This window comes from Protopterus annectens, chromosome 3.part1 (genome assembly GCF_019279795.1).
Source record: "Protopterus annectens isolate FY-2018-M chromosome 3.part1, PAN1.0, whole genome shotgun sequence".
In the NCBI taxonomy this organism is placed as follows: Eukaryota; Metazoa; Chordata; order Ceratodontiformes; family Protopteridae; genus Protopterus; species Protopterus annectens.
In genome coordinates, this window is record NC_056732.1 from 128,580,729 (window position 1) to 128,607,014 (window position 26,286).

The 26,286-nt window shown below is 37.8% G+C and overlaps 1 protein-coding gene across 1 annotated transcript in view; it reads left to right on the top strand.

Annotated features, from left to right (window-relative positions):
- Nucleotides 1-974: 974 nt before the first annotated feature.
- Nucleotides 975-26,286, top strand: part of LOC122798037 (lipocalin-like) — a 177,399-nt gene continuing 152,087 nt past the window's right edge. The window contains exon 1 of the mRNA XM_044066658.1: nt 975-1,178. Coding sequence (XP_043922593.1) covers nt 1,086-1,178 — 93 coding nt within the window. The 5' untranslated portion in view covers nt 975-1,085. The remainder of the gene's footprint in view (nt 1,179-26,286) is intronic.

Genomic DNA, 26,286 nt, shown 5'->3' on the forward strand with positions numbered 1-26,286 from the left:
CATGTTTCTGACACCAGTCATTTGTTTGGGTGAAACCCTCTTGAAGCACATCCATATCACTTGGGGAATTGATGACCACGCCCAACTTGCAGTCATCTATAAACTTGGTCAGCAATAGACATTGAGGTGGCTTCCGCTATTTTGATTAAGTGGGTTCTATCTGTGAGCCAGTTTGTTACCCCATCTGAAAACATAATGGAGTGAAGTCTAGCTGAGAGAGTTTACCTATTATGCCCAAGTGAGGAATAGTATCGAAGGCTTTGGCCAGGTTAAGGTAGGCGGTGTGCACTGTCTTCCCCTCGTCCATGGCTTTGGTGACTGTCTCAAAGAAGGTGACCAGATTTAACAGACATGACTTCCCCTTGACAAAGTCAAACTGTGTGGGGTTGAGTGTTTGGAGGTTGCCAATGTCCTTGTTAATGAGGTCCATCATAATCCATTCCATGGCCTTACAGATCGGGCTAATTAGGCTGATGGGTCTATAATTTCCCGGATCGGTGGACACTCCACCTTTGTGCAAAGGGATGACAGAAGCTGTCCTCTACTCAGCTGGGACAAAGCCAATGCTATTTATCCATGCTGTTTAGTGCAATTAATATGTTATACACACTATGATGCTTAAACTTTTATAGCACAGCCACATATAATGATTTATTTGGGTTTATTTCTTTCATACAGATTTAATGGAGCTTTAGCTTAAGAGTTGGGAGGACCACCTGCAGAAAATAACACAAATATGCTGATTTCATACCACATGGCTGTGTATTGTGTGAATGGTTTAACATTAAAATCTATATTTGACAGACAGACTGCCACTGGCTGCTGTTCCTCGGGAATGCTCTGTATCTTTGTAAATGGGTCTCTGCTTTAGTCCAAACAAAAACAGTATAATTGTGCTGAGTCATGCTTGCTGACCAGAATTAGCATGCACTGAGTCACATGAAAGTAGACTCAGCTTGGTTGCTTTATAAATCGAGGTCAGTTGTCAGAGAAACACTCAGCGGCACCCCTGCATAGTTCTGCTTAGCAGTGCAGTAAGAAGCTCTGATAATTATCCAAGGCGTGTGTAGACAGCTGCTGCAACGATGAAGGCAGGCTTACTTTCTGGTATGGTTCTGCTCTGCACTCTGAGTGCATTTGCTGAGGTGCCAGTGCAAAGTAACTTTGACATCGATAGGGTATGTATTCACTTGTTTTTTTATGTTAGTACTCTTAAAATGTAATCAACCAGTCATGCCAGGCATCAACTTGGTCAATTCCTGTTTAATGTAGATTAGAATTCTGTTCAAATCTGCTGAGTGGCGAGTTAAAATATTTTAACTCAACAATATTTTAATTCAAAAACAACTTAATACTGTTACTTAAACCTATGACAATATCTGGAACATGAAAGTAGTTTAATGTTATTTGAAATTATTCTGGAAAATTAAAATTATTTGGACTTCCATAAAAAATGCAGTATTTCCAAGTTTTCTGTTTAGCAATTTTTCATTTTAGGTTTTTCCTTAAGATTTTGGATATATTTTCTTCTTTTCTATCTGTTTTTCCTTGTTGTTTGGTGGCCTCAGGTTTGCCACGACTGACCCAGCCTATTCCCTCCCCATGGTTGAGAACCAGTCATAGGCAGCCATTAAAGTTTTTTTTTCTCATTTAAGCCTGTTCTTTATAACATTTTTGACATTTGGCATATGCTTTGATACCCTGCTGGCTTCTAACATGTGTTCATTCTAGCTACAGTGGTAAACATCACTTGGTGAGGAATGCATAGCCAGACCTTGTGCAAGGACCCATATCACTACCTCCATTAGGTGGGGGGGGGTCCCTTCTGAAGTGCTGCAGTGAACCACATCAAAGCCCTCCATCCATTGAGGATGAGCAGAAACTGGCCACTTTAATCTCATTTTCCCCAAGTAACCACCTATAGTGTCACTATTTAAACCTGACTCATGCGAGTCATAGTCAAGGACTTGTTTTCTACCTTTGCTGAAATTACTCATTTGCAAAAAACCATTAAAACTCAGTTTTCTATCATTTACCTTTTTTGACATCAGCTATCTAGCTAAACACATATGAGCATAGTAGATCTGTAACACTGACCATGGCACAGAATTTTCAAAGCAGGACTGACTGTCTATATCCTATCGGTACTACTATGCGGTTATGTGCAAGATGGTAAAAACATTAAATTATTTTTGAGCAGTTCAAGAAAGAATTAAATTATGTAGGCTTCATAAGGGCTTCCCCAACAATTTAGGGTAATGCTAGAGCTGACTCACCCTCCCAGCGTGGAAAGGAGCTGGTTTGGCTAGCAGCATTAGTGATGCCTACCACAGGGTAGGAGATAACTTGCAGACATAGCAACACATACTCATTCAAGTGGTACACTACCTGGACAGTTACACATGTGGCTGCATGCTTGTCTTTCACCATGACTGGCAATTACTGTGAGAATGCAAGCAACCTGCAAGGAGGGTTCAGAGGGTCTCCATCTGGTTAATTAGGCAGGCCCACTTCTGCCCTGCTGCCCTATTCTTGCCACCCAGGCAGCAGATTAGCCGCTAGGCTCTTTAGACATAGAGTAAACAAGGGGCAGTGCTACCATCTGCTTTGCAGAATTTCTACCTCTCACCCCAGAGAAGGAAAGGATGAGCTGATGGCACATAGGAAGGGGAACCCCCAGGCCAATCCACAGGTGTGGGAGATAAAAAAAAAAAGATCATTATTTATGCTTTAGTGAGAGCAGTTTAAGGACAGCATAGAGAGGTACTGTATATACTGCATCCAGTGAATCTCCAAAAATGTTCTGTGAATGTTAAACATCTAGTCAGTGAGGCAGAGATTTTCTGAATGCCATACTTTTTAAGGAAAGCTTCTACAGGCAGATTTGCTTATGTTGGTGCAGTGTGTACATATTTGACTCGGATTTTGTTCTCATGCCCCATCCCCTTGTCTACGGCAATAACAATGGTGACCCATGATTTTTCTGCTGTGATTCAATATGGTTTTGGACGGATTTAGTATGCAGTATTACAGAAGATGATGACAATACACCCAAACAAAATATGCTTCTAGTCAGTTTTAAATTATTTTGTAAAATCCATGAACATAAAAATAGAAATATTCCCTTTTCTAGACAATTAATTGAATAACTGTGACTTCTCTGAATCTAGGTATGCAAGAGTCAGGATTATTTAACAAGCCTGTTTTCCATAACAAAACTTAACATGGTTCTATTAAACTAAGTATATTATATCCCCAGTCAAATATTTGGAGGATGTTTTGTGTTTGCTTCGAAATGATTATTGCTTGCGGCAGTTGTAAATTTTTGGAACAATTGTATTCTTACAGAATTTTTTTTTTACTTAAATAAGTCATAGTTACTGGTGTGAATTACCACAAAACATATCCATTGAAGCACCGTATTATACAAGTCATAATTAAATGACATTTACTATAGCTCCAGTAATTTTACAGCCTATCTAATACAAATTCATAATGAATCAGTACCACTTTAGGCTTTAAAAGGCAATGTATAAAACTGTCATAACCTTCTCCAGATGAGATTCAGCGCTCACATTTGATTAAAATATCCTTATATAAAGTCAAATCTGGATAGACACAGTTACATGATTTGTAGTGTGCACAGAGAAGCATAATATGGAGATGAGTAGAAATATGTATCTGAACTTCAGAAACAATGTTTTAAATGTAGTCAGAACTGTGTCCCAGACATGGAAATAATTTCGTTAAGCTTCTTTTAGAGTTAGTGGTGAAGTTCTGCCTGTACACTGACCTTATTCATATTGTTCTCTCTAGTTTATTAGCATGCATCAAACTTCATGCCTTTTATTAATAAGCCATCAGCACAAATTTCTTAACAACGCATGCATATACACACACACACACACACACACACACACACACACACTCACACACACCCCCACACACACGTGTCATCAGTTTGAAGAATATAAAACCACGTACGTGGAAACCTGCATGCATATATCTTCAGCCTTTTCCTTTATTCTTAACACAATGATATTTTAAATATTGTAATATTGCTTATTTACAATTTACTATTAAAAGGTCAAGAAATGGATACTCAACTGGTTCAATGAATGCAACACACCACTGAAACATAGAATGCCAAAGATCGACAATCTCACAAAAGAACTCAAGTCCCAAACAACCTTACAGCTCTCTAGACCCAGGAGGAAGCTCTAACATGGGTCCAGAAGGGGGCAGAGCTGGACATTTGCTATTGCTGGTCTTCGACATTCTGAATGTCGATATACCAGATTCAGACTTGCTCAAGTAGAGTATCTAATACTTTACTGTTTAATAGTATATTCCTTAGGGATTTTCACATTATGAGGACAGGCCTACAATCTCATGCAGTAATTCAAAAAAAAAGACAAACATATAGATTGTCATGATTCTTCCTCTTACCTGCTTTTTTGAATTATTATGCACTTCCTTACTTGTATTTTTAACTCTGTAAATATTACTTTGTGCTTTATCTGTATGTATTTTTGTAAATGTGTAAGTATTACTTTCTACCTTTTCTGTATGTCACTACACATTCTATGTATCTGTAAGCATTTGGAGCTTTTCTCCCTGGGTCTCCACTGAAAATGGGCTACTGGCCCAGTCGGACACTACCATTAATCAAACGTAAATAAATAAATGTTTAACAAGATGTAATATAGTGTAGTACATTGAGGATAGCTTCTGGGTTGTGAGAGTCACCTGGGTGACAGGTGTTTCATCCTTTGTCTCTTTTCATGTATGAAGCTGTTTGGTGATCCAGGTGTGACCACATTTGCTTCTGCAGGAAATAGGAGTTCTGTCCCATGCTACTACAACAAGAGGTAGCAGTGATATACATTTGTTTGGCTAGACAGACAACATGCACTCAGTAGATGTTCTTGTCACATAAACATTAGCCTGGTGTAGATTTCAGTCTGCGTTATTGGCAGTAAAAAAGCTATACCAGTGTATCACTGTGGCAAAAACAAGTCATAAACATTCACTGTGGGTGAAATTGTTATATTATTAACCAATTCCTGGTATATTGGGCAGAGATCATGTGGGTAGTTAACTTGACTGGGTTATTTCAACAAGATGTACAATTCTGTTTTGGTTCCCCCAACCTCAGTGTTACTGGCCTGGACCCCAGTACCCAAGGTCCACATCGGTTCTACTGGCTACTCTGAGTCTAGTCATGGATCCTGAGGGTGTCCTGTGGGCTTCATCTCATCCATTCTTCCATCAGGGGGATTTTTATGATCTACCCACTCCATTTCCCTACCTTCCCCCATGCTCACTGATTATGGCTGAGGACAACTCCCCTCTTTGTACCACTCATTCCCCTTAGGAAGCATATGAATGAGCACCCTCTCACCTGGGATGTGCATGCCCATCCGTTCCCTGCCCATGAGTCACCCGAGCTGCTAGTCGAATCCTGTTCAGCTAGCCATAGTCAGGGCTTTATCTCTCTATGCCACCAGAGCTGCTTTCAGTATGTACAATTTAAAAACATGATCACTGACAGCATCTTTCAAACTGCCTGCAGTCTTCATGTGATCTTCATAACTAATCAGATTTCAGTCCAGAATGCTTTTCAAACTGATATGCTCTGCTTCTCAGGATGAGCTGGTATATATTTGTGATTAGAACCATTTGCCGTTGCATTTCCCAGTGATGCTGTAATCTCACATTTCCTTCTTTTTCAAACAATTTGTCTCTTAGTCAGTTGTCACTAAAAGTGTTGAGGAGAGATACAAGACACCAATTCTCCTTATTCAGGTATCCTTGTAAAGTCTAATGAACTTAAAAGATGGAGTCTGGATCTCATGATCCAAATGGTGACGCTCTAAAAAACACTATTGTGACTGTGCAAATGTCCAGTTTGTTAAGTGTTCCCCAGTTCCTGCACTTTCAGTAATTTGGCTTCTGAAGATGTGGGGATTCTCATCCTGAATCTGTCCCATTGTAAAAACTAATAAAATCAAAGGGAATAAAATATGGTTTACCCCCAAAGTCCGCCTTAAGACTTCAGAGTTGATTTAATCCTGTACATGAAGCAACAAATTATGCCATCTTAATGCCATGTTTAAGAATTGACAGAATATCTCAAAGTCCGAGTGCCAGAGGAGAAAACATGCAGAAAGCATATCGTTTTTGAATAAAACTTCAACATGGGTTAATTTGTACCACCAAAAGAACATAAGACTATAGAATAATTTGCAGGAACATAAAGATAGACTCCCAGAGACTATGCTATTTCTCTGTGGTTGGTTTAATCAATGTTTTTCTTTTTTTTGATGGGCCACACTCAATCAGTGTTAGTTTCAGTGAGTATTTCTTTTCTCAGTGAGATTTATGTAGCCGTTATTTTCATGTGGTGGTATGGTATGCACTAGTTTACACGATTTGGGTGTGGAGGAGTAGAGAATGTTGGTGTTTCCTCTGGTGTTTGAGCTAAACCTGCAGTTAGGTGATAACCATTTTCTGCAGCGAATGCTACAGATGTAGAGCAGGAAGAAATGTTCGCTTAGGTAATCATTGCAGTTTCTCCATATGTGAAAATAGAGTTAGCATATTTATGTAAAGGGTGTGGGGGGAAGCCTCCCACATATGGGCTTGTTATTGTTCACGTTTCAATGATAGGAGATGCTTGCATGTCCTTGTTGAGCACTGCTGATGCACTGGTTTTACTGGTAACAGTTTTAATGGTTACAGCTTTGTTCTGTTAATATGTATCTTACTCCCACAATGTTAGAATGAAAAACTGTTTGGATATGGTGACAACTGATAAGGTTTATCAAATCCAGTAGAAGCAGGCACTATGGTGCTATTAACTTCCTACTCAAGAAGTATGCATACAGATATATATTTACCCAGTCAATATTACTCAAGTGAGTTTAACCTCAGGGGGCCAAAGGTGACTGCAGCAGGGCCTTTCAGTGTTCTAATTAGCAGATGTCTCAGCTAGGTCTGGATTTGCATGAATATCATTAAGAAAGGAAAAGACAAGTTTTCATACATTCCTATCAGATTTTACCCTTTTTTTGACCTGTCAGACTTTACTAGTTGCCTAACCTTATGATGGTCCATGTACTTATTCAGTTTGTTGTAAAACTAGTGAAAATAAGGATCTTGTTTGTAACCCCCTTCTGTCAGACTTGACTGTGTTCCTTGCTCACTCACTTTAAAAGGGTTGGTACCTGCCTTAAAATAAATTCAAAAAAATCTGTCAGTTAGTAATTCTCATGAATCACTAATAACTATTTACTTATACATGCTTAACAGCACACCTGATACAATAGCCTTCCCTTTTAACTAATGTGTCTCTGATGCCATCAAAGTGTCCGTTACTGGTCTACAACATTTGTTTTGCAGATAAAAGCGTATAAACATACCCCACACTACTATTTTCCCTGAAATACTGACTATTTCTCTACCCCTACTGGTAAATAACAAATGCTTACGGCACTCAGCACCACATAAAACAGTTAACTCTGATTATAAACTGCAGTGACACTTTCACACCAGTGGCCCAGAGACGGAAACAAACCTTGCCAGAAGACTGTATGTCAGCATACTTTTATTGATAATGTTGCTGTGCTAGCACACATCTTGTTCGATTCTGTAGGCCCATAGCACCTGAAATAAAACATGTTGCTGGATGGTCCAAGTCAAGGTGGAGACCCAAAACATCAGCCAGGAACCTTACTATGTGATACCTAAACCATACTGCCATATATCCAAAAAAAAAAATAAAGTCATGAAACAGCTTTTACCAAAATAGTGATCACAATGAAGCAGTACATTTCCAAGCACAATATATGAATTTGGCATTAGGAGCCTCTTACAATCCAGTCAGTCATTTTTTTAAATAAAGGTCTATATTCACATGTGAGTGCAATCCATGAAGACAGCAGAGATTACACTTCTTATATAATTTATGCCAGGCCTAAGTAAATCCCAGCACAGTCCATCCCTAGTCATGTTACACTGTTATATTATATTACCTGCATCAGTGACTGTACCCATGGGATATGGGGATTCAGTGATGGTTCTACAAGTAGGAGAAAAAGTATCCCGTATGATGAAGTCGACAGAATGACAAGCTCTGTAACCCAAAAAGACTATCTGTTAACACTTGAGTGCTTAGCAGAGAATATACTGATGTTTTGTACAACCACAATCTCTAGGAAACCAGAGATGTCCCTTTTCTGTTGCTATTTTGGCAGTTCTGCCACCAGTTAACTTTCTGAAGATACAACTTGTAAAATGCAAGCAGCAGCTGATTATTTTAGACTTGGTTTAAGCTGGTCTCATTTTTAAAAGTAATGAACTTGGTGCCCTTTGCAAATGTAAGTAGAAAGCACTATACATAAACGTATAATCAAAATGAGCTCAGCTGCATTGAGTTACACATGGTTTGTCTTTATCTGTCCATTCCTGCATTTAGTACAAGTGGACCTGCTACCTTTGCTCTGTTTTTTTGCATTTAATTTTCAATTCAGGGAAGTCTACTTCTCACCACATCAGTTACATTTTGTCAGCATATTCTGTGGTTACCATCTAAATATGGATCTGGTAATAAAAAATACATTCAGGGTAAAGAAGAACATATTAAGTGAACCCACAGGATGTCTCTGTTGGTAATATACAACCTTATCTTACATAATACCTCGAAATTGTCCCTGATTTTCAGGGATGTTCCTGATTTTGAAAAATACCACAAGCGACAACAGCCACAAATCACAGATGAGATGCAGATAAATAGATTTATTGCACTTAGCGCCTCGGCTCCCAAGCCTTCACAGAGTAAAAAACACTTCCAAAAAGCAGGTTTAAATACATAAATCCAATAAAAACATAACAGTCCAGTTAACTAAATTACATATTTCCAATTACATTCTTTATTTAACCACAGAGGTTCCAAAGTGTTAAATTTTAGAATATACAATGTTTCTTTTCTCAAAAGTTTATTTTTTAAACTTACATTTTCGTCCATCAATATTTCCACTTTTTCCAAGATGCAACCACAAATTCCTTCAGGATTAGAACTGTGAAACTCAGAAAAATGGTTGCCCAAATGGCTATCCATTTTCACATTTTTAATGTCCCTCAAATGTTCTTGAAAACGTACTCTGAAACTTCTACTAGTTTCCCCAACATAAAACGTATTACATCCACATTTCAAAGCATAAACAACACCTGTAGTATTGCAATCAAAATTCTTCCTACTAGCAAAAAAACATCCATTAATGCTTGTAAAGGAATTGACAATATATTTACATATGGAACACTTTTTACAAGGGACCGTACCTATAATGGGAATCATTTCTCTATCCAAATTAACATTAGGTAACTCAAATAATTATGTACTAGCATGTCCCTCAAGTTCCTATCCCTCTTATAGGAGGCTATGACATGTTTAGGCAAAAGCAAGCTTAAGTCTCTATCCCTAAGCATCATAGGCCAAAATTGTTTAATAATGTCTATAATTTTATGACTAATAATATTATAAGTTGTGACAAAATAAACATTCCTAGATGTTCCACAATTCTAATTTACAACATCTGTGCATTTAAAGCACATTTGATAACTAATATTATTATTGCATCTTTCTAGGTGATTCCTATTATTAGGCCATCTTAATAACATCACTTTATTTTTGGCTTCTAACACTAGCCTTGGATCATATCCCCTATTGATAAACATTGTTTCAGTCTCTAATATCTCTTGATGGAAAACATCATCCCTACTACAGAGTTTATGAATCCTAAGAAACTCATTGCAGGGCAGTACTGTCATAAGATGAGAAGGGTGGCAACTACTGCCATAAAGAAACTGGTTTCTTAATTCAAACATCCTGTGCAACCCATTATCTAATGCATTGAGTTTAACATCCAGGAAGTTAACCTCAGCTCCTAACTGCATACCATCAAACTCGAAGCCCATATTGTTAACTTGCAAGTTCTCTACAGATTTTAAAGCATCTTCTTTAGGGCCATCACACAAAAATATTAAGTCATCTATAAATCTCAGGTAAAGCAAAACATGAGACTTATAGAATGTATGGGGATATATGTAATCATATTCAAATTTCGCCATAGCCAAATTGGCATACATGGGGGGCAAAGGCCGCCTCCATGGCCGTACCCTGTAGTTGGTGAAAAACTTCCCATTAAAAGCAAAAAAATTGTTTTTCAAAAAAAAAAAGACTACTAAGTCTATAACAAAATGGGACATGGGGGAATCACCTAGAAAATAGAAAAGGGCCTGAATGCCCACATCATGTCTAATGTTTGTGTAAAGACTTTTCACATCTAGACATAGCCGGAAAATAGAATCCTTCCATTGAAAGCCATTCATTTTATATAAAAAGTCTGAACTATTCTTGATGTATGAAGGAATATTAAGAACATATTTTTTCAAATATTCATGCAGAAAAACATTAATACACTTCAAAAAATATTTCTCTGCAGAGACAATGGGTCTCCCAACAAGATTATCCAAACCCTTGTGTGTTTTCGGTAAACAATAAAACAATAAGTTTGGTATTATCTACATTACATTTTTATAATGTCATTAGATGAAAAATAACCAAGTGCTAACCTTTATTCAATAGTAAAAGATATTCTTTAATAGCCTGAAAATAGCAAGATATATTACATCTTTCATACACATCCATCATTCAAATGTATATAACATGTCTAAATATTGTTTAAAATTTAAAATTACTATTTAGTTACCCTTATCTGATGGCTTTACTGCAAAATTCCCATCACAAAAATCACAAAATTCTGACCATTGTTGTTTGTCTAAATTATAACACACAATAGACTTATTGCGCATACAAATGTATTGTTTTTCCACTTCAAAACTAACAGTTGAAATGTAACTTTGGATACAATTGTTGGTATAGGGGTTAATAAAAAAACGTTTAGTCTGAATAATACTAGTGTCAAAAGTAGTATAGGTATTAATTACACATTCATCAGATTCATTTAATATAGACACACATGTATGAAAAGAATCATCCACAGAAATATCTTGGTTCACATCATAAACACTTACATCATTATTTTTAGCAAAAAAATCAGTTGTGTAATTTTCTACCCAACGAAAAAATCTACCCTCTCAACACATGTAGTCTAGGTAGAGCAGTGGGAGTGAACCTCAAACCTAAATTTAAAACAGACATTACAGCATCAGAGACATTGCAACTAGACGAATTCAATACAAAAGTATTATAACTATTATAAAAGTCAATTCCAACACTTTCTTTTATTACAATGTCCTTTGTAGTTACCTCTAGCATTTCTCTGTGGTCCCCAATCTCTACGACCCCATTTACCATTGAAGTTTGTGTTGGGCTTAGAATTAACCTGTTGGTGGTCATTCCAAAATCTACGGTTAAAATCTATAGGAATACCGGCCTCTGGTAATGCTGGAAAAGATTCCTGTTCCCTGTTGCTAGTATTCGGTCATTCTACAGCTTCCAAAGCTGCAAAAGACACAGAAGGAGAGGCGGAAATATAATTACAGCTTCGATTTTGTCCATTTCTTGATAAAGACCTTTTCTTATGATGTTTAAACAAAAAAGCTTGATCCAGTTTATTATCTTTCATATCCCAATTTATTTTAAAGGTTTTACGTTCCATAAGTCCCTCTTCAAGATCTTTAAGCACAACATTAATGTCCTTGAGCATACCATCTAATTTAGTCAATGAAACAAGCGGTTGTAGTTTTTCCCTCACCCTAAAGATCTCATCTTTCAGCTGGCATTTTTTAAGGTGGTCTCGCTCTATTAGGATATGAATCCATTCATTAGAGCAGCGATGAGAGGCTTCAATCCACCTTTTACGAAAGGCCATATCCTCCAGACTGTAGTAGGGGGCTTGGAAGCCCTTAAGCCCCTCGGAGTTATATTGAGATCCAAATAATGTTGCAAATATAAAATATTAAAGTAGGTGCTTGTCTCCTTACATAACAAATGCTCAAGTTTATCTCTTAAGTTGCATGCTTCTGCAGACAGTGAAAAAGCATTAGATGTACCCACTTTTCCAAACAGATCAGCAAACTGTTGATTACGTTCTCCCATGAAGCGATCCCAAACACACTCTGGTGCTGCTACATTCGAACTGGCTTGTGGAATATTCAGTCCCATAGAAATACCTTCACCCGGTCTGCTGTTAAATTCCTGCGACTGAATAACATATTGTTCAATGGACTTTTGAGAACGGTCCATAGATGTTTCCCTGAAAATATGGGGACTATTCTGAGAGGGGTCAGTGGCCATTGCCCCAAAAAACATGATAAAATGAAACGCCAATACCACCAAAAAGAAATAAATAATACCACAAGTGACAACAGCCAAAATCACAGATGAGATGCAGATAAATAGATTTATTGCACTTAGGCCTCGGCTCCCAAGCCTTCACAGAGTAAAAAATACTTCCAAAAAGCAGGTTTAAATACATAAATCCAATAAAAACGTATCCTGATTTTGACTGAAATTTTACCTCTGTCCCTCTTAAAACTTGTGACTTATGGAGGAAAAGTGGTGAATTGCATGTAATAAATAATGCCAATTAGTAAGAGGCATAGACTTCCTTTACTTCAGAAAATGTATATTAATTCACATTCTCTTATTCTGTCAATGTCTTAATTTAACAGGACTAATATTTTAAAAGTGTCCCTGATTTTTTCTTGATTTGTCCCTGATTCTGTTGAAATTTGTCCCTGATTGGTTGATACATTCTGTCATGATACCATACAGTACAGTTCTAATACCATGAAACCAATGGGTCAAAGCAGAACAATGCAATTCTAGAATGGCTTATTACCAAGAGGGTGAAATTCCTCAAGTGGACCACTTACAGCTCAACTGAACTTTGCACAAATGCACAGGTAAACTAAGCAATCTATTCAGAGATGTAGTTGTAATTTGGCAAATCTACTGAGAAATGCACAGATAAGTGTTAAGTGAGCTATAATGGTAGGTTTCTATCTATGATACCCTAGTTAGTGTTTAACATTTACTCGGTAATGCAGATGGGCTTGTTACTGTTAGGCGTGTAGGGTTACCTTAGTATTTCTTTGCAGAAATTTGTGGAAATCACCAACATCTCAACAATTCATCTCCAACGTCATCAGCACTACAAGTCGACAATATGTTACCAACTTGCACTTTACACTGATGGGGTAAATGTTAAATTTAATAATAGAGGATAAAGGGTAATGTGAGGGACTTCATCCCCAAAACCTCTTTATCTTTTATTATTAATTCTATGGCCTAAGTTTTGGTAAGTTCAAATCAGACAAATGTATCCTCTACTTTACATTGTGGGAGTCAGTCAGTGCGTACTGCATGAAACGATAGCCCACACTAAATAATCATACTTATGCAAAACAGTCTTGACAAATTAAGTGCTGGATGAGAGAAGAGACACAAAGTATGGTGAGTATCTTTTTTATGTGGCTAACGATCATGAGCTGTTGATGAAACTGAAGATTGCCTTTATAATTGGCACAAAAATAACAGGATAATTAGTTGTGTGTATACAATATCGTATGATAACTAGAAGGCTCAGTCAGAGGAGGATAAAAATGATTGGGAAGTGAAACTGAAAAGACAAGTTATGAAGGAAATGTTGCTGCTGCCTCATAGCAAGATGTTCTCTGGTTTGAATCTTGGCTAGGGTGGCTTCTGTGCAGAACTTGCTTGTCCTCCCTGTACCTGTGTGCGTTTAAGCACTTACGTTTCCTCCTTTCCCCAAAGACATGTGGGAGTTGAAATGGCATTCTACCGATTATCTGTAGGTGTGCATTTAGTGTTTGAATGAGAGTGTGAGTATTGTGCTGTGTACTGACACCTTATCCTAAGTAGGTTTCAATGTCCTCTGACCAGTGGTTGCTAGGATAATCGCTGAAAATTCTGTGGCCCTGTAAATGTATAAAGTGAGTTATCAGAAATTGGATGGATGGCTAGATGGATGATCCCAGTTTCCTAAATAATTCATCATCATAATAGCAGTTGCTTGTCTCATGGGTGACAACATACAGCCAGAATGCAATGGTTCTGTTGAATAATCCACTTGATTTTGCCCACTCTGAAGTGTAAGAAACACTCTGGGCAAATCAATAGCATTAAGAGCAGGTAACAAACTCATCCTATGATGCAAGGCTTCTGCTTGTACCTACTGCTCATAGGAAGATCTTGTATCATTTCATGAAATGATTATAAAATCTTGAGCAAACTGATCTAGCTTATATGCTCCTTTAGTCACAGGGACTTGGAGCTTCAGCTACACTGGCACCCCCCCCCCCCCAACATTAATCTGGCTCTGGAGCTGTGACATTAGTGACTGTTACAGAAAGTTAGAGCTGTACTTATCACAACAATTTGAACTTGTAGATCAAATTAATATAATGGTACAAGGCTAGTAATATTTTCCCAAAATGCCTGTCCCAAGTGGAATAAGCAATACCAGGCCATGGCACTGCAGTGCAAATGGCTTTGCTGTGGGTAGCATATAAATCATCCATGTTGTCATGTATTTAATCATTTACTGCAGTTACGCATATTAACATTTATCACTACAGCTGAAAGCTGACAGCTGCTGAAACTATAACAACCTTACAAAAGAATTTAAAATGATGTACCTGAATTTAAATTATACACAATTAGACCTTCTAGGTGCTGCACAGTTTTTGTAATTGACAATCAGAAGGTCAATTTCAAATGGTCAAGACTTTTTTATTACAGTCTAAACTGATCCACTGTGGGCAATATAAGCTTTATGAAAAAACAAGAACCACGGCTGGACTGCAGAGGAATGTACTAAAAAACTTTAATTTAAACGCTTGCAAATAAAAGTTACGTTTTTCGTCCTGTTTACATACAGGACTTCTTCAGAAAAATGACACAGTTAAAAAACTTCAAAGTGTAGAATTTATACACTGTTTATAAAAAGCGCGTGAAATTCTTAATTGGCGCTTATCATCTTAAAGACATATTTAAACATATATATGTGTTGGCAAAAAGATAAAAAGATAAAACAGAAAAAGAGACCGGACAGTTCAATTTATGTTACCAACTTTAAAAATCGCTTTATATGACAGAATATGTATATACATGTGTATATGATTATATACACATATACATATTGTTGTTATTCATTTGGATTTAATATCGTTTTTCGGAATATAAGCTTTATACTTCTAGATAAGGAATTTCATTCTTAAGTTTGAATCTCACATTTTGAGCATTTGCTTTAACTGAGCATTTGCTTTGCCAGGGTTAGATGTGCTCCTCCTGGAGTACGTATTAGCATATTTAAGGTGCAGACTCTTCTGTGCTAGAAATCCCATCTTTGCAGCATCACAGGTGCAGCAGTGTGCAGGTGTGACACTAATTACAATGTCACTGCAGATGCAAGAGTTATTAGAGAAAAAGCTGTAACTGGGGTAAAAACTTCCACAGCCTGACTTTGTGACAACAGTACAGTTCTCATGATTATACCTGCCTATTACCTGGTAGTAGTTACACTGGTTACAGTGGAGGTAGAATTGTATGACATAGAAAAAAAATCAGATGGGATGGGAGATTGGGGTTGGGGGGGTGGGATGTAACAGCAGCATAATGCAATCAGTGAATTGCAGGCTTTTGTTACCACTCAGCCAACACTCCATAACAGTAGGCAAGTCCCCATTACTCTCTCTAAAATTGGTATCGGAAATTCACATAAGTCGAAGCAGCCACCAACTTTAATCATGCCAACATCCGGTAGGGTAGGGGTGTTGTATTTCAGGATTTTAGAATTAAAAATAGGCACACTAAAGGGTACCTATTCTGCTGTGTCATTTATGGGATTTGTGGGTATTACAGTCAATGTGTGGGGTCCCACAATGAATTGAACAAAATACCCTGCTGAGAATAGCATATCTTCATTTCATAAACAGACAGCACAGGGCACTTGGGGAGCAAGAAACTTTCTTTTGCAAATCCTTACTATAGACTAAATCTCAATACAAAAAAATAAATAGTCAAATGTAGGTTCTCTAAAACAGAAACAGAAGCAGCTGCACATCTCATTACTGGGTGTGATACACACTTCTGGGGGTATGTATACTGAAAGGCAAGACTATTTTACTGGGGTTTTTGCAAACATTACAATATTAAAGTACTTGAGGAGGACAGAAACATGAAACACAAGACATCTAAGACAATGATGAAGTTCATATCATATTGGCTCACCTAATACCCACAGTTCAGAAAACAGATGCAAGAAATCCAGATACAGCAGTCCAAGAAAAAAAGATAAAAGTAGTGTTACTGCTGTTTTCAGTGATTGCTGTGTCTTGTATATTGAGAGACAAAGTATTAAAATACCAGGATTTGCAGGCAGAAAAGAAAGCAATGTGGAAGAAAGACAGAGACAATTACAGCAGTAGAACCAATAGGATTAATAAAAAAAATACAATCATACTTAAATATGTTATCAATATATGTAACCCCAAATAAATTGCAGGAGGAGGCAGCTCTGAGTACTTTGTGGCTGTGAGAAAAGCACTTTTGTCAAACATGAAAGACAGAAACAATTCTAACTTCATAAACATTAATTATGCCCTAACTTGGGAATGATATCCATTCCAGTAAAGGAAAGCAAATAATGTAAGCATTAGGAAAACTAAATAAAAAAAAAAAAACTAAATAACTAAGAATACAGCTCTTTTGGAAAAATGCAGTACTCTTTGGAAAACAAGACCAAGCCTTCAGCAGAGATGCAACTAGGTCACCTGGCTCTCTGTCAGTCCCTCTCAAGACTGGCACTCCATCAATTTGGCATTGAGGACAAAAAATAGAATATGTGTACTGATATTTCTAATGATTACTATGCAGCAGTGGAAATTCTGCCAAGTGTATGTGTGTAGCCATAGAGAGTTCTTATTCCAGCCCACACAGAGAATTTTATATAAAAAATAACCAGCTTTGCCATACTCTGATAAGACTCTGTTATTGCTATAGGGCTAACAAACTACAAAAGTTGTGAGACAAACTAATTCCATATCACAATAATGCTCTGTATGCAGCTCAAATGACCCGAGTTTGATTAGCAGTTTGGGTGCTGCAGGAACCTGCTGGGAGGACAAGAGTGAGATGTCACCACTGGCTTATCCATCCTGGAGGAAAGTCTAACATGAAATGTGATGCACCATCACCATCAATGTGGTACTCCCTAGCGTGGCATATGCCATGAAATATGACACACCATCACCATTAATGTGTTACACCCTAGCGTGGCGTATGCCATGAAATATGACACACCATCACCATTAATGTGTTACTCCCTAGCGTGGAATATGCCATGAAATATGACACACCATCATCATTAATGTGTTACTCCCTAGAGTGGAGTATGCCATGAAATGTGACACACCATCACCATTAATGTGTTACTCTCTAGTGTGGAGTATGTCATGAAATGACACACCATCATCATTAATGTGTTACTTCCTAGCATGGATTATGCCATGAAATGACACACCATCACCATTAATGTGTTACTTCCTAGCATGGATTATGCCATGAAATGACACACCATCACCATTAATGTGTTAATTCCTATTATGGAGTATGCCATGAAATATGGCACACCATCACCATTAATGTGTTACTCTGTAGCGTGGAGTATGCCATGAAATATGACACACCATCACCATTAATGTGTTATTCCCTAGCGTGGAATATGCCATGAAATATGACACACTATCATCATTAATGTGTTACTCCCTAGCGTGGAGTATGCCATGAAATATGACACACTATCACGATTAATGTGTTACTCCCTAGCGTGGAGTATGCCATGAAATATGACACACACTCATCATTAATGTGCTACTCCCTAGCGTGGAGTATGCCATGAAATATGACACACTATCACCATTAATGTGTTACTTAGAGTGGAGTATGCCATGAAATATAACACACCATCACCATTAATGTGTTACTTCCTCGGCATCACTATGTACTACCTGTTATTGCTCCTCTATAGGACAAAAATACCAGCTCACTGTAAACAACAGAAAACAGAACTCTGAGATTTATTAATCTAGCTTGCCCAACTAGCTATCGCTGTACAACTATTACTAAGATTAAATGGGTGTCCATTTCTGGCAGGGTATCCTACTTGTTTAGTTCTTTCACTTTTAAATTACTTAGTGATAGATACTGCCCCATCTGGTCAACATATTATCCATTTTCAATTCATCTTACACATTATGTAACAAGTACTTTTTCTTTAGCCATCTGTGAGTGATCTTTCATAAAGCTTGGCCCCACTTCTTGGAACAGACTCCCTGTCTAGATTACAAGAGTACAGGATGTGTCCCTATTTAAACTATTTTGAGGAAGCAGGTTAAAACATGCTAAATTTCTTCTGCATGAAAGGGTAGTTATTCAGCTTTATACTAATAATTTTTCAGTTTAAACATTTTGATCTTTCTAGATCTTTTAATATCTACTATATGTATTCATTCAGATTACTGATGAAGGTTTACAATTACACTGTGCTTTAGTTTGCTAAGTATTTCAAATATTGTCAGTCTGCCAGGTATGTATGACTGTATTAGAGTTGTGTACCATACAGTACTGGTTGTGGCAGAAAAGGGTGCTGCACCATCCCACAATCCTATGTAATCCTCAAATAAATAAATAAATAACTAAAACTGATTCCCACCAGAGGCTGGGCTTGAAATAGCAACAACACATTGGCTGAGGACAATCACATGCATCACAGGCTTGGTATTATGTTAGTCCTGCTTGGGTAATGTGGTGGAAATGTCAAAGTCAAAGTAAACTTTATTGTCATTCAGAAATCACACAAGTACAAAAACTGAACAAAATTCTGTATCTCCAGACTCAATGTGCAGACAACATATAGACTATTTTCACAGACATTTACACATATAACACCCAGCTATTACATCACAGAAATGCAGGTAGACAGACTAATATTGCACATAATTAGAAACACATTTGAACACTTTTTGAACTGAACACTTACTTGCATGAGACTTTTGTATTGCACGGGTACTTGGTTAAGACATTGCATTGATTCTTGCACAGAAAGAGACATTGAGTATTGCACTGTGAACATTACAGTATTGCACTGTGGACCTTAGAGTATTGCACTATGGTTAATTTATGGATTTGCATGTATTGCACTGAAAGAAGAGATATTTTACTACATTGCTCCTGCCCTAGATGGCCTATAAGTTACAGTCATGGTAAATATTGCACTAAGTATTAGGTGAGACTGATAACCAGGTTCTTGCACAAATTGAGACAGTTACTACTGACCCAGTTGGACATCATGGAGTGTAGCAGTCTGATGACATTAGGGAAGAAGCTGTTCCTGAATCTCATAGTCCTGCAATGTATGCTTCAGAAGTGCTTTCTGGATGATAGATGCAGGAACAGTCTGTAAGCAGTGTGAGTGCAGTCTTTAATTATTCCTCTGGACCTGCTGAGACACCTGGATAAGTACAAGTCGTGGATAGGTGGTAAGGTGGTCTTAATGATCCTCTCTGCTGTCTTCACCACTCTCTGGAGGGATTTGAGCTCAGAGATAGAGCAGCTTCCATACCATACTATGAGGTTGTTCACCAGGATGCTTTCTATCATACCTCTGTAGAAGGTAGTGAAAACTGCCAATGGGAGATTCGCTGTCTTCAGCCTTCTTAAAAAGTGCAGCCCCTGTTGTTCTTTCTTGACTGTGGCATTTGCATTTGTGTTCCAAGACAAGTCGTCATCGATGTGCACTCACGGAAACTTTGTGCTTCTCACTCTTTCCACAGTTTCCCCATGGATGGTGAGGGGAGAATGTTCCTTGCGATTTTTCCTGTAGTCACCATTATCTCTTTTGTCTTGTTCACATTTACTGCTAAGTTGTTATTTCCACATCAGGTAATGAGTTGTTCCACCTCATCTTTATATAATGTTTCTTCATCATTATTGATGAGGCCCACCACGGTTATGTCATCAGCAAACTTGATGATGTGGTTTGTATTGTACCTGGCTGTACAATCATGTGTTAACAGGGTGAACAGCAAGGGACTTAGTACACATCCTTGTGGAACTCCAGTGTTAAGAGTGATGCTATCAGAGGAGTTATTTCCTACGCACACTTTCTGAGGTCTGTCTGTGAGAAAGTCAAGAATGGGAGTTAGGGAAAGAAGAAATACCTGGTGGTTGCCTGGAATATGTCCTTTCTCTATGAGATAAATAAGGCTTAAGGAGGAAAGCCGATGCTAGGTAGACACTAGTGAGAAAAGAACGACAAGAAAAAATAAAAACTGAGAAAATCTTATAACTTTTACTACAATGGCCTTTAGGTATAATTTGACTTTATGTTTGGGCAACATTTTTTCATTACATCAAAAGGTATACTATTTTATCAATGTTTATATTTACTTTCTCAAGAGAAAAGGCAGCTAATGGATCTCTTTCATTAACATGGTGATCGCAGAAATAAGGTTAAGAACTTGGCTAGGCTTGTAAGGGTTCCAGGACCATTAGCCTAGAACTTCCTATGATCCTATGAACAGGAACTAAACAAACAAAGAACGTAAAGTAAACAACAGTTACAGAAAGATAAGTGAGATACACAGTAATTTAATGAAATGTACTGCAGCAAACTGCACTTGTTTGAAAAGAAAAAAAAGAAAACATGACCCCATAAAACATTGACCACACAATACTCGACCACACAATGCATAAGCTAACCTAACCAAAACAAAAATAATTTAAAAATATCTAAGGTAAACCCCTATTGTTTGCAACACACTAAAAAGAAAGTCCTACACCAAGAGACTGCAGCAGCCAAAAGGAGCAGTTTCGGCAGTTGCAGGAAATGCATCTTAGGGACATGCTTCCTGCAAGGTGGAGAGATCTCACTTTCAGCTAATCTGCATTGCTGTGAATTTTGGGGTGTTATTACTAGTGCTAATCACCTCTGGTGACACATGCATCATAATGGCACAGGCCATCCCCCATTCACACACACACACACACACACACACACACACACACTTGGACCCACCACCATACCTTTTACCTGACCATGAATTTACAGAATGATCCTGATGTAGCCTCTAATGTTATCCCTACCCCTCATAAATCACAGATGATTACAGTCAGTCATTAATGCCAGCCATTCTTTTTAACACTCAGAGACTGCTTTGTGATGGTAGACCTGTAGCTTTATTAAGTTTTTAAGTAACCCCAAATAATATTTCAGAAGTCTCCCTGTTTTTTTCTACTGTTCCTCCTACCTTTGGCCATAAGTCTTGACCATACCCATTTAGAGGTATACCCCCCTTATAGACACCCCTCCATCCTTCACATCTTTCTCTGATTTCACTCACACAAACTCTCTCTCTCTCTCTTCTGTCTCACTTGAGACCAATCATCCCTCTGCAGACACACACACACATGCAGTCACACACACACAAACATACATATACACACCCACCACTACCTGCCCACTTAACTCCCTGGCACTTAGCTTTAACACAGTCGCAAAACAAAATGCACCAGCTTTGCAAGTCACACAAACCAATCCTCATACTTTCCAAGGTATAATGAAATAAATAAATAAAGATTTATTAAAGTTAAGCATATTTGTCCAAAGAAATCTTGACTTCATCAGAACTGATTTTACAAAGAATCGCAGCTTTAAATAACTCAATTTGATAGGCACATGACTAAGTTTAAAGTGCACTTGCCAACTAGAGTAAAATAAAATAAAGGTTCAATCATTTGTACCTCAAATAAAGAACTTCTTGGGTTAATTATAAAAATAACATTATGATGAAACACGAGAACATTTTTGTTGGATAAATGAGTCACAGCCAAGTATCCCAAAAACTTAATAAATAACTATTAAAGTTATTGTTAACAAAAACACATGGTAAGGCAAGTAATTTTCCAGCTCATAATTTTCACACAGTATTAATTGATATAAGCTGGTATTCATAGTCTGGGGCGTCACAAGTGACGTACTGTTATCTTCAAATAGCAGCAGTACACGGTGATGCTAATAAGCTTAAAAGTAATTTGCAATGAATATAGAAAAGCAAATTCTTTTTTTAAACAAACCCACTTCTCTCAAATGGGTAAGTTGTATAAAGTTCTGCATTATGAAGATGAAATTACTTAACAAAAGTATAAGGATTCTTATAACTTTTTTTCACATATGGCAGGCGGAGCGCAGTCATGCTTAAAACATTTAAGGAAAGCTGTGAACTACATAGCGCTTAAAAGGGATTTTTTTTTTTTAAAAGAAATGGGTTTACCATGTTTTATATATGGGTATCCTTTTGTAGACACCCTGATGGTTTCATTAAAGAATAGAAAGAGAGAAAAGGAAATATTGAAAAAGGTGATACATAACAAAGAGGGAAACATTAAGAGAGTTTGTGCTGGAGAAGGTGGGAGAGGATGGGCACAATGCTGACAAGTAATGATGTAATTAAACACATCACAATTAATTATTAGTAGGTGAACCCTGCACATCAACAAAGAATGGAAATGAAGGCAATGTACATGGTAAGTGTCTCACTCATCCCCTTGTAAGCATACTTTAATGTTGTTGCATAAGTATTAAAGTTTTCAAATATGTTTTTACACCGCCAGCATCAGAAATAAACAGTTCAACTATACCAATAAATGTGGATGATGTCAGTGGCAGAAGGGTGTTGCTGCTGCTACTGGTGATGATAACATAATTATATTTATGAGGCAGCCTGAGGAAAGTGGCACACAGTCCATATGTTTAATGGCAGTATTTATCACCCATGTTGGTAACTCTGCAGAAAGTGACAATGCAACACAAAATCAAGCAGAAGCTGATGTGCCACTCACCCTTGTACAGCAGGAACACCCCTACACGAGTATCCCCAAGCCCAGAGGAACAAAACTGCACCTCTACCCCAGTAACTCCAAACCCAGAGGAACTCCCCTGCACCTCTACATCAGTATTACCAAACCCAGAGTAACATGCCTGCACCTCTACACCAGTATCTCTAAACCCAGAGTAACATGCCTGCACCTCTACACCAGTATCTCTAAACCCAGAGGAACCCCCCCCCCTGCAGCTCTACACTGGTATCCTTAAATGCAGAGGAACACTTTGAGAATGATGGCAGGCATTCAATGGTAAGTATCCACAGTAACACCTTTAAAAAGGGCAGACAGGTACAGGAATTTCTTACAGCCACCCCAGAAAACACAAAGGTTTGTGTGACCAACAGGGAATGTGCTGGGACATTGTTAGGGCTCAGACCAGTGCCATGGAGTCTCACCTGGAAATTGTGAGAATCATCCATGGTATGCATGATTTCCAGCCCTACTTTGAAATGTCAGAGAGTAGGGATAATGCCATGGTCACATTGATGTATAGTATGGTGACACACCAGGCATTGGTGGCCATCTCCATTCATACACTAGTTAGGACATACCAGAGCCAAGCTGGAGTCAGTCTTGCAAGGGGCAGGGGATGAGATACTGTCTAGACATGTGGGGGGAGATCACATAATACTACTGTTGTTTCTCAGTACGTCAGTCGTCAAAGTGAACAATCACAACACAGTTCACTTAGGCCATATCAATGTTCATTTGCACTGAGCAGAACCTCACATTCAAGGTCATAATCATGGTCATGCAGTAGTGTCATGTCAATGGCAGCAAGATTACCTAGCTTATCAATAGGAGATGTGTATGACTCAGTTGATCTTGAACTACTCTGAATCAGCTTCAGAGACACAGCTGTGTGTTTAACTCGAATGGGGGTTTGGGGGAACAACAAATGTATGCATTTCATCCCTGCAAAACTAGTACGCACACTGTCAATGAAAGATGGACAAAAATCAATCCATGGATTACCATTCCTACAGGTGGCAGGTACCTACAACATCAAAATAGTAGTGAACAAAAAATTTCAGAATAAATATTTCTTGAGCAAATTGCACATTAAAATGAGCATCCCGCCATGTAAACTTATACTGCTGCCACTTCACCCTTCCCACTGCACAAATGATGATAGTTTCAAAAGTCAGAATTTATTGTGTATGACAGGATAAAATTAATGTGAGGTGCAGTACAACAGAATAACCTAGCAAAACAAAATAAACGTACTAATGCCAAAGTCCGCCTGACAAGGAGTAGAGACTGCAAACAAAAGAAAGGCAGGACACTGCTGTATAAATACTTTTAATCCACCAAAAGATTCACAGGTTAGCGCTTTCGGGATAAACCCTTCTTCAGACAATATAAAATCATTGCACAACAGTTATATACAATGTAGCTGGTTCAACAAAGTTTAAAAGGACCAATCAGATAAAAACATTTAATAAAAAACACGCCTCTTTTGCAATGCCGGTTTTAAAGGGACCAGGTCATTTAAACCTGGTTCCCTATGTGCTTGTAATTCTATAATCCATCTTGCTTCTAAAAACTCTGTATTTGCTTTAACATCACCTCCTCGTATATTCATAGTCACATTGGCTATCACTCTGAATTTAAAAGAGTGTGTAGGGAAAGACTCAACATGTTTATATAACGCATTATGTATATCTTTATTCCTTATGGCACAAATATGTTGTAATATCCTAACTTTGAACATTTTATTAGTCAAGCCAACATAGAATGAGGTGCATGTTGAACATTCAGCTATATATACTATGTTTTCTGTTCTACAGTTCGCTCTGCCTTTAAATTCAAATACCTTACCACTGTTGGGATGTTGGAATTTGCTATTATTTTTATTGATATAGGGACAGGCTTTACAATTGCCACATATTGTGGTGCCTATATTCATGAGGGGTTGTCTAATATTATGGACATTATTTTCAGTGCATAACAAATCTTTTAAGTTTTTGTTACGCCTATAGCCAATGCATGGTCTAAGACCCACTAGCTCACTCAACCTCTTATCACTCCTCAAGATGTTCCAATTCTTTTCCATTATATTATAAATGTCCCTGCTATTGCTACTATAGGTAAAGTAGAGTCTTGGTTTTCTAGATGTATTATAGTGGCTAACATCATTTGGCACTGTCTCTTCATTGCGTCTCAACCAGGGTTTGTACCTATCGTTTCTCCTACTCACCCCACTACACACTACTCCCTCAACCATGCTCTTACTGTAGCCCTTGTTGACAAAGTTCATTGTTAACCCAGAGATTTCTTTCTGAAAGTTGGAATCCTCTGTGCAAAGTCTGGAAGTCCTGCACACTTGCCCCTGTATGATGTTGGGAAACAAGAACCGAGGATGCATGCTGCTAAAATCTAGCAGGCTGTTCTTCCAGCATTCTTTTCTATATAATCCTGAGGAAAAGCCCTTGTTGCTGCACATTAAAATGAGCATCCCGCCATGTAAACTTATACTGCTGCCACTTCACCCTTCCCACTGCACAAATGATGATAGTTTCAAAAGTCAGAATTTATTGTGTATGACAGGATAAAATTAATGTGAGGTGCAGTACAACAGAATAACCTAAGAAGAAATGTCATATATAAACAAAGCATTCTAAGTAATTTTTCTTATATTTGCAAAGAATTAACTCAGAAGTATTTCACTGCTGGCAATATTCCTTACTTTTGTATAATTAAGTAATCATTAAAGCAGAAGTTATTCAAGAAAGAAGACAAACGTGAATTATTTTCTATATGATGCCTTTTGACATCACTGGAGTCAGTGAGCACTCAGGCATGACAATAACATGATAATAAATAATAATAAAAAATATTTTAAGGTGAGAGAATGTTAGATGAACAGTGACAGCAGATGATACACCACACAACATAGCCCACAGATACAAATGCATGTATCAGTTGAAGTCTTTTGTGGTTTTTACAATACATGAAACACTAACCTGACTGTCATGGTCCATAGTTGTGGAGTAGATCCCTTCTCTTTACCTACACAGCTGCATGCTGTGCACGTGCCTGTGGCATGAGGTTCCTTACTACTGCAGCTGGCCAGTCATCATTATTCATAGTGGGACTGGCACTGGGAGAATGGGTTACTTAATCACCAGACCAGTGCATGATCATGTTATGCAGAATGCAACATTCAGTACAGGAAGAGGAGGTAGAGAGAGCTAGTATGCCAGATATAGGAATCATATGCCCTGTCAAAATGCTGGGCAGAGACAACAGTAATGCACCCCCATGCATCACACACTACACCTAGGAAT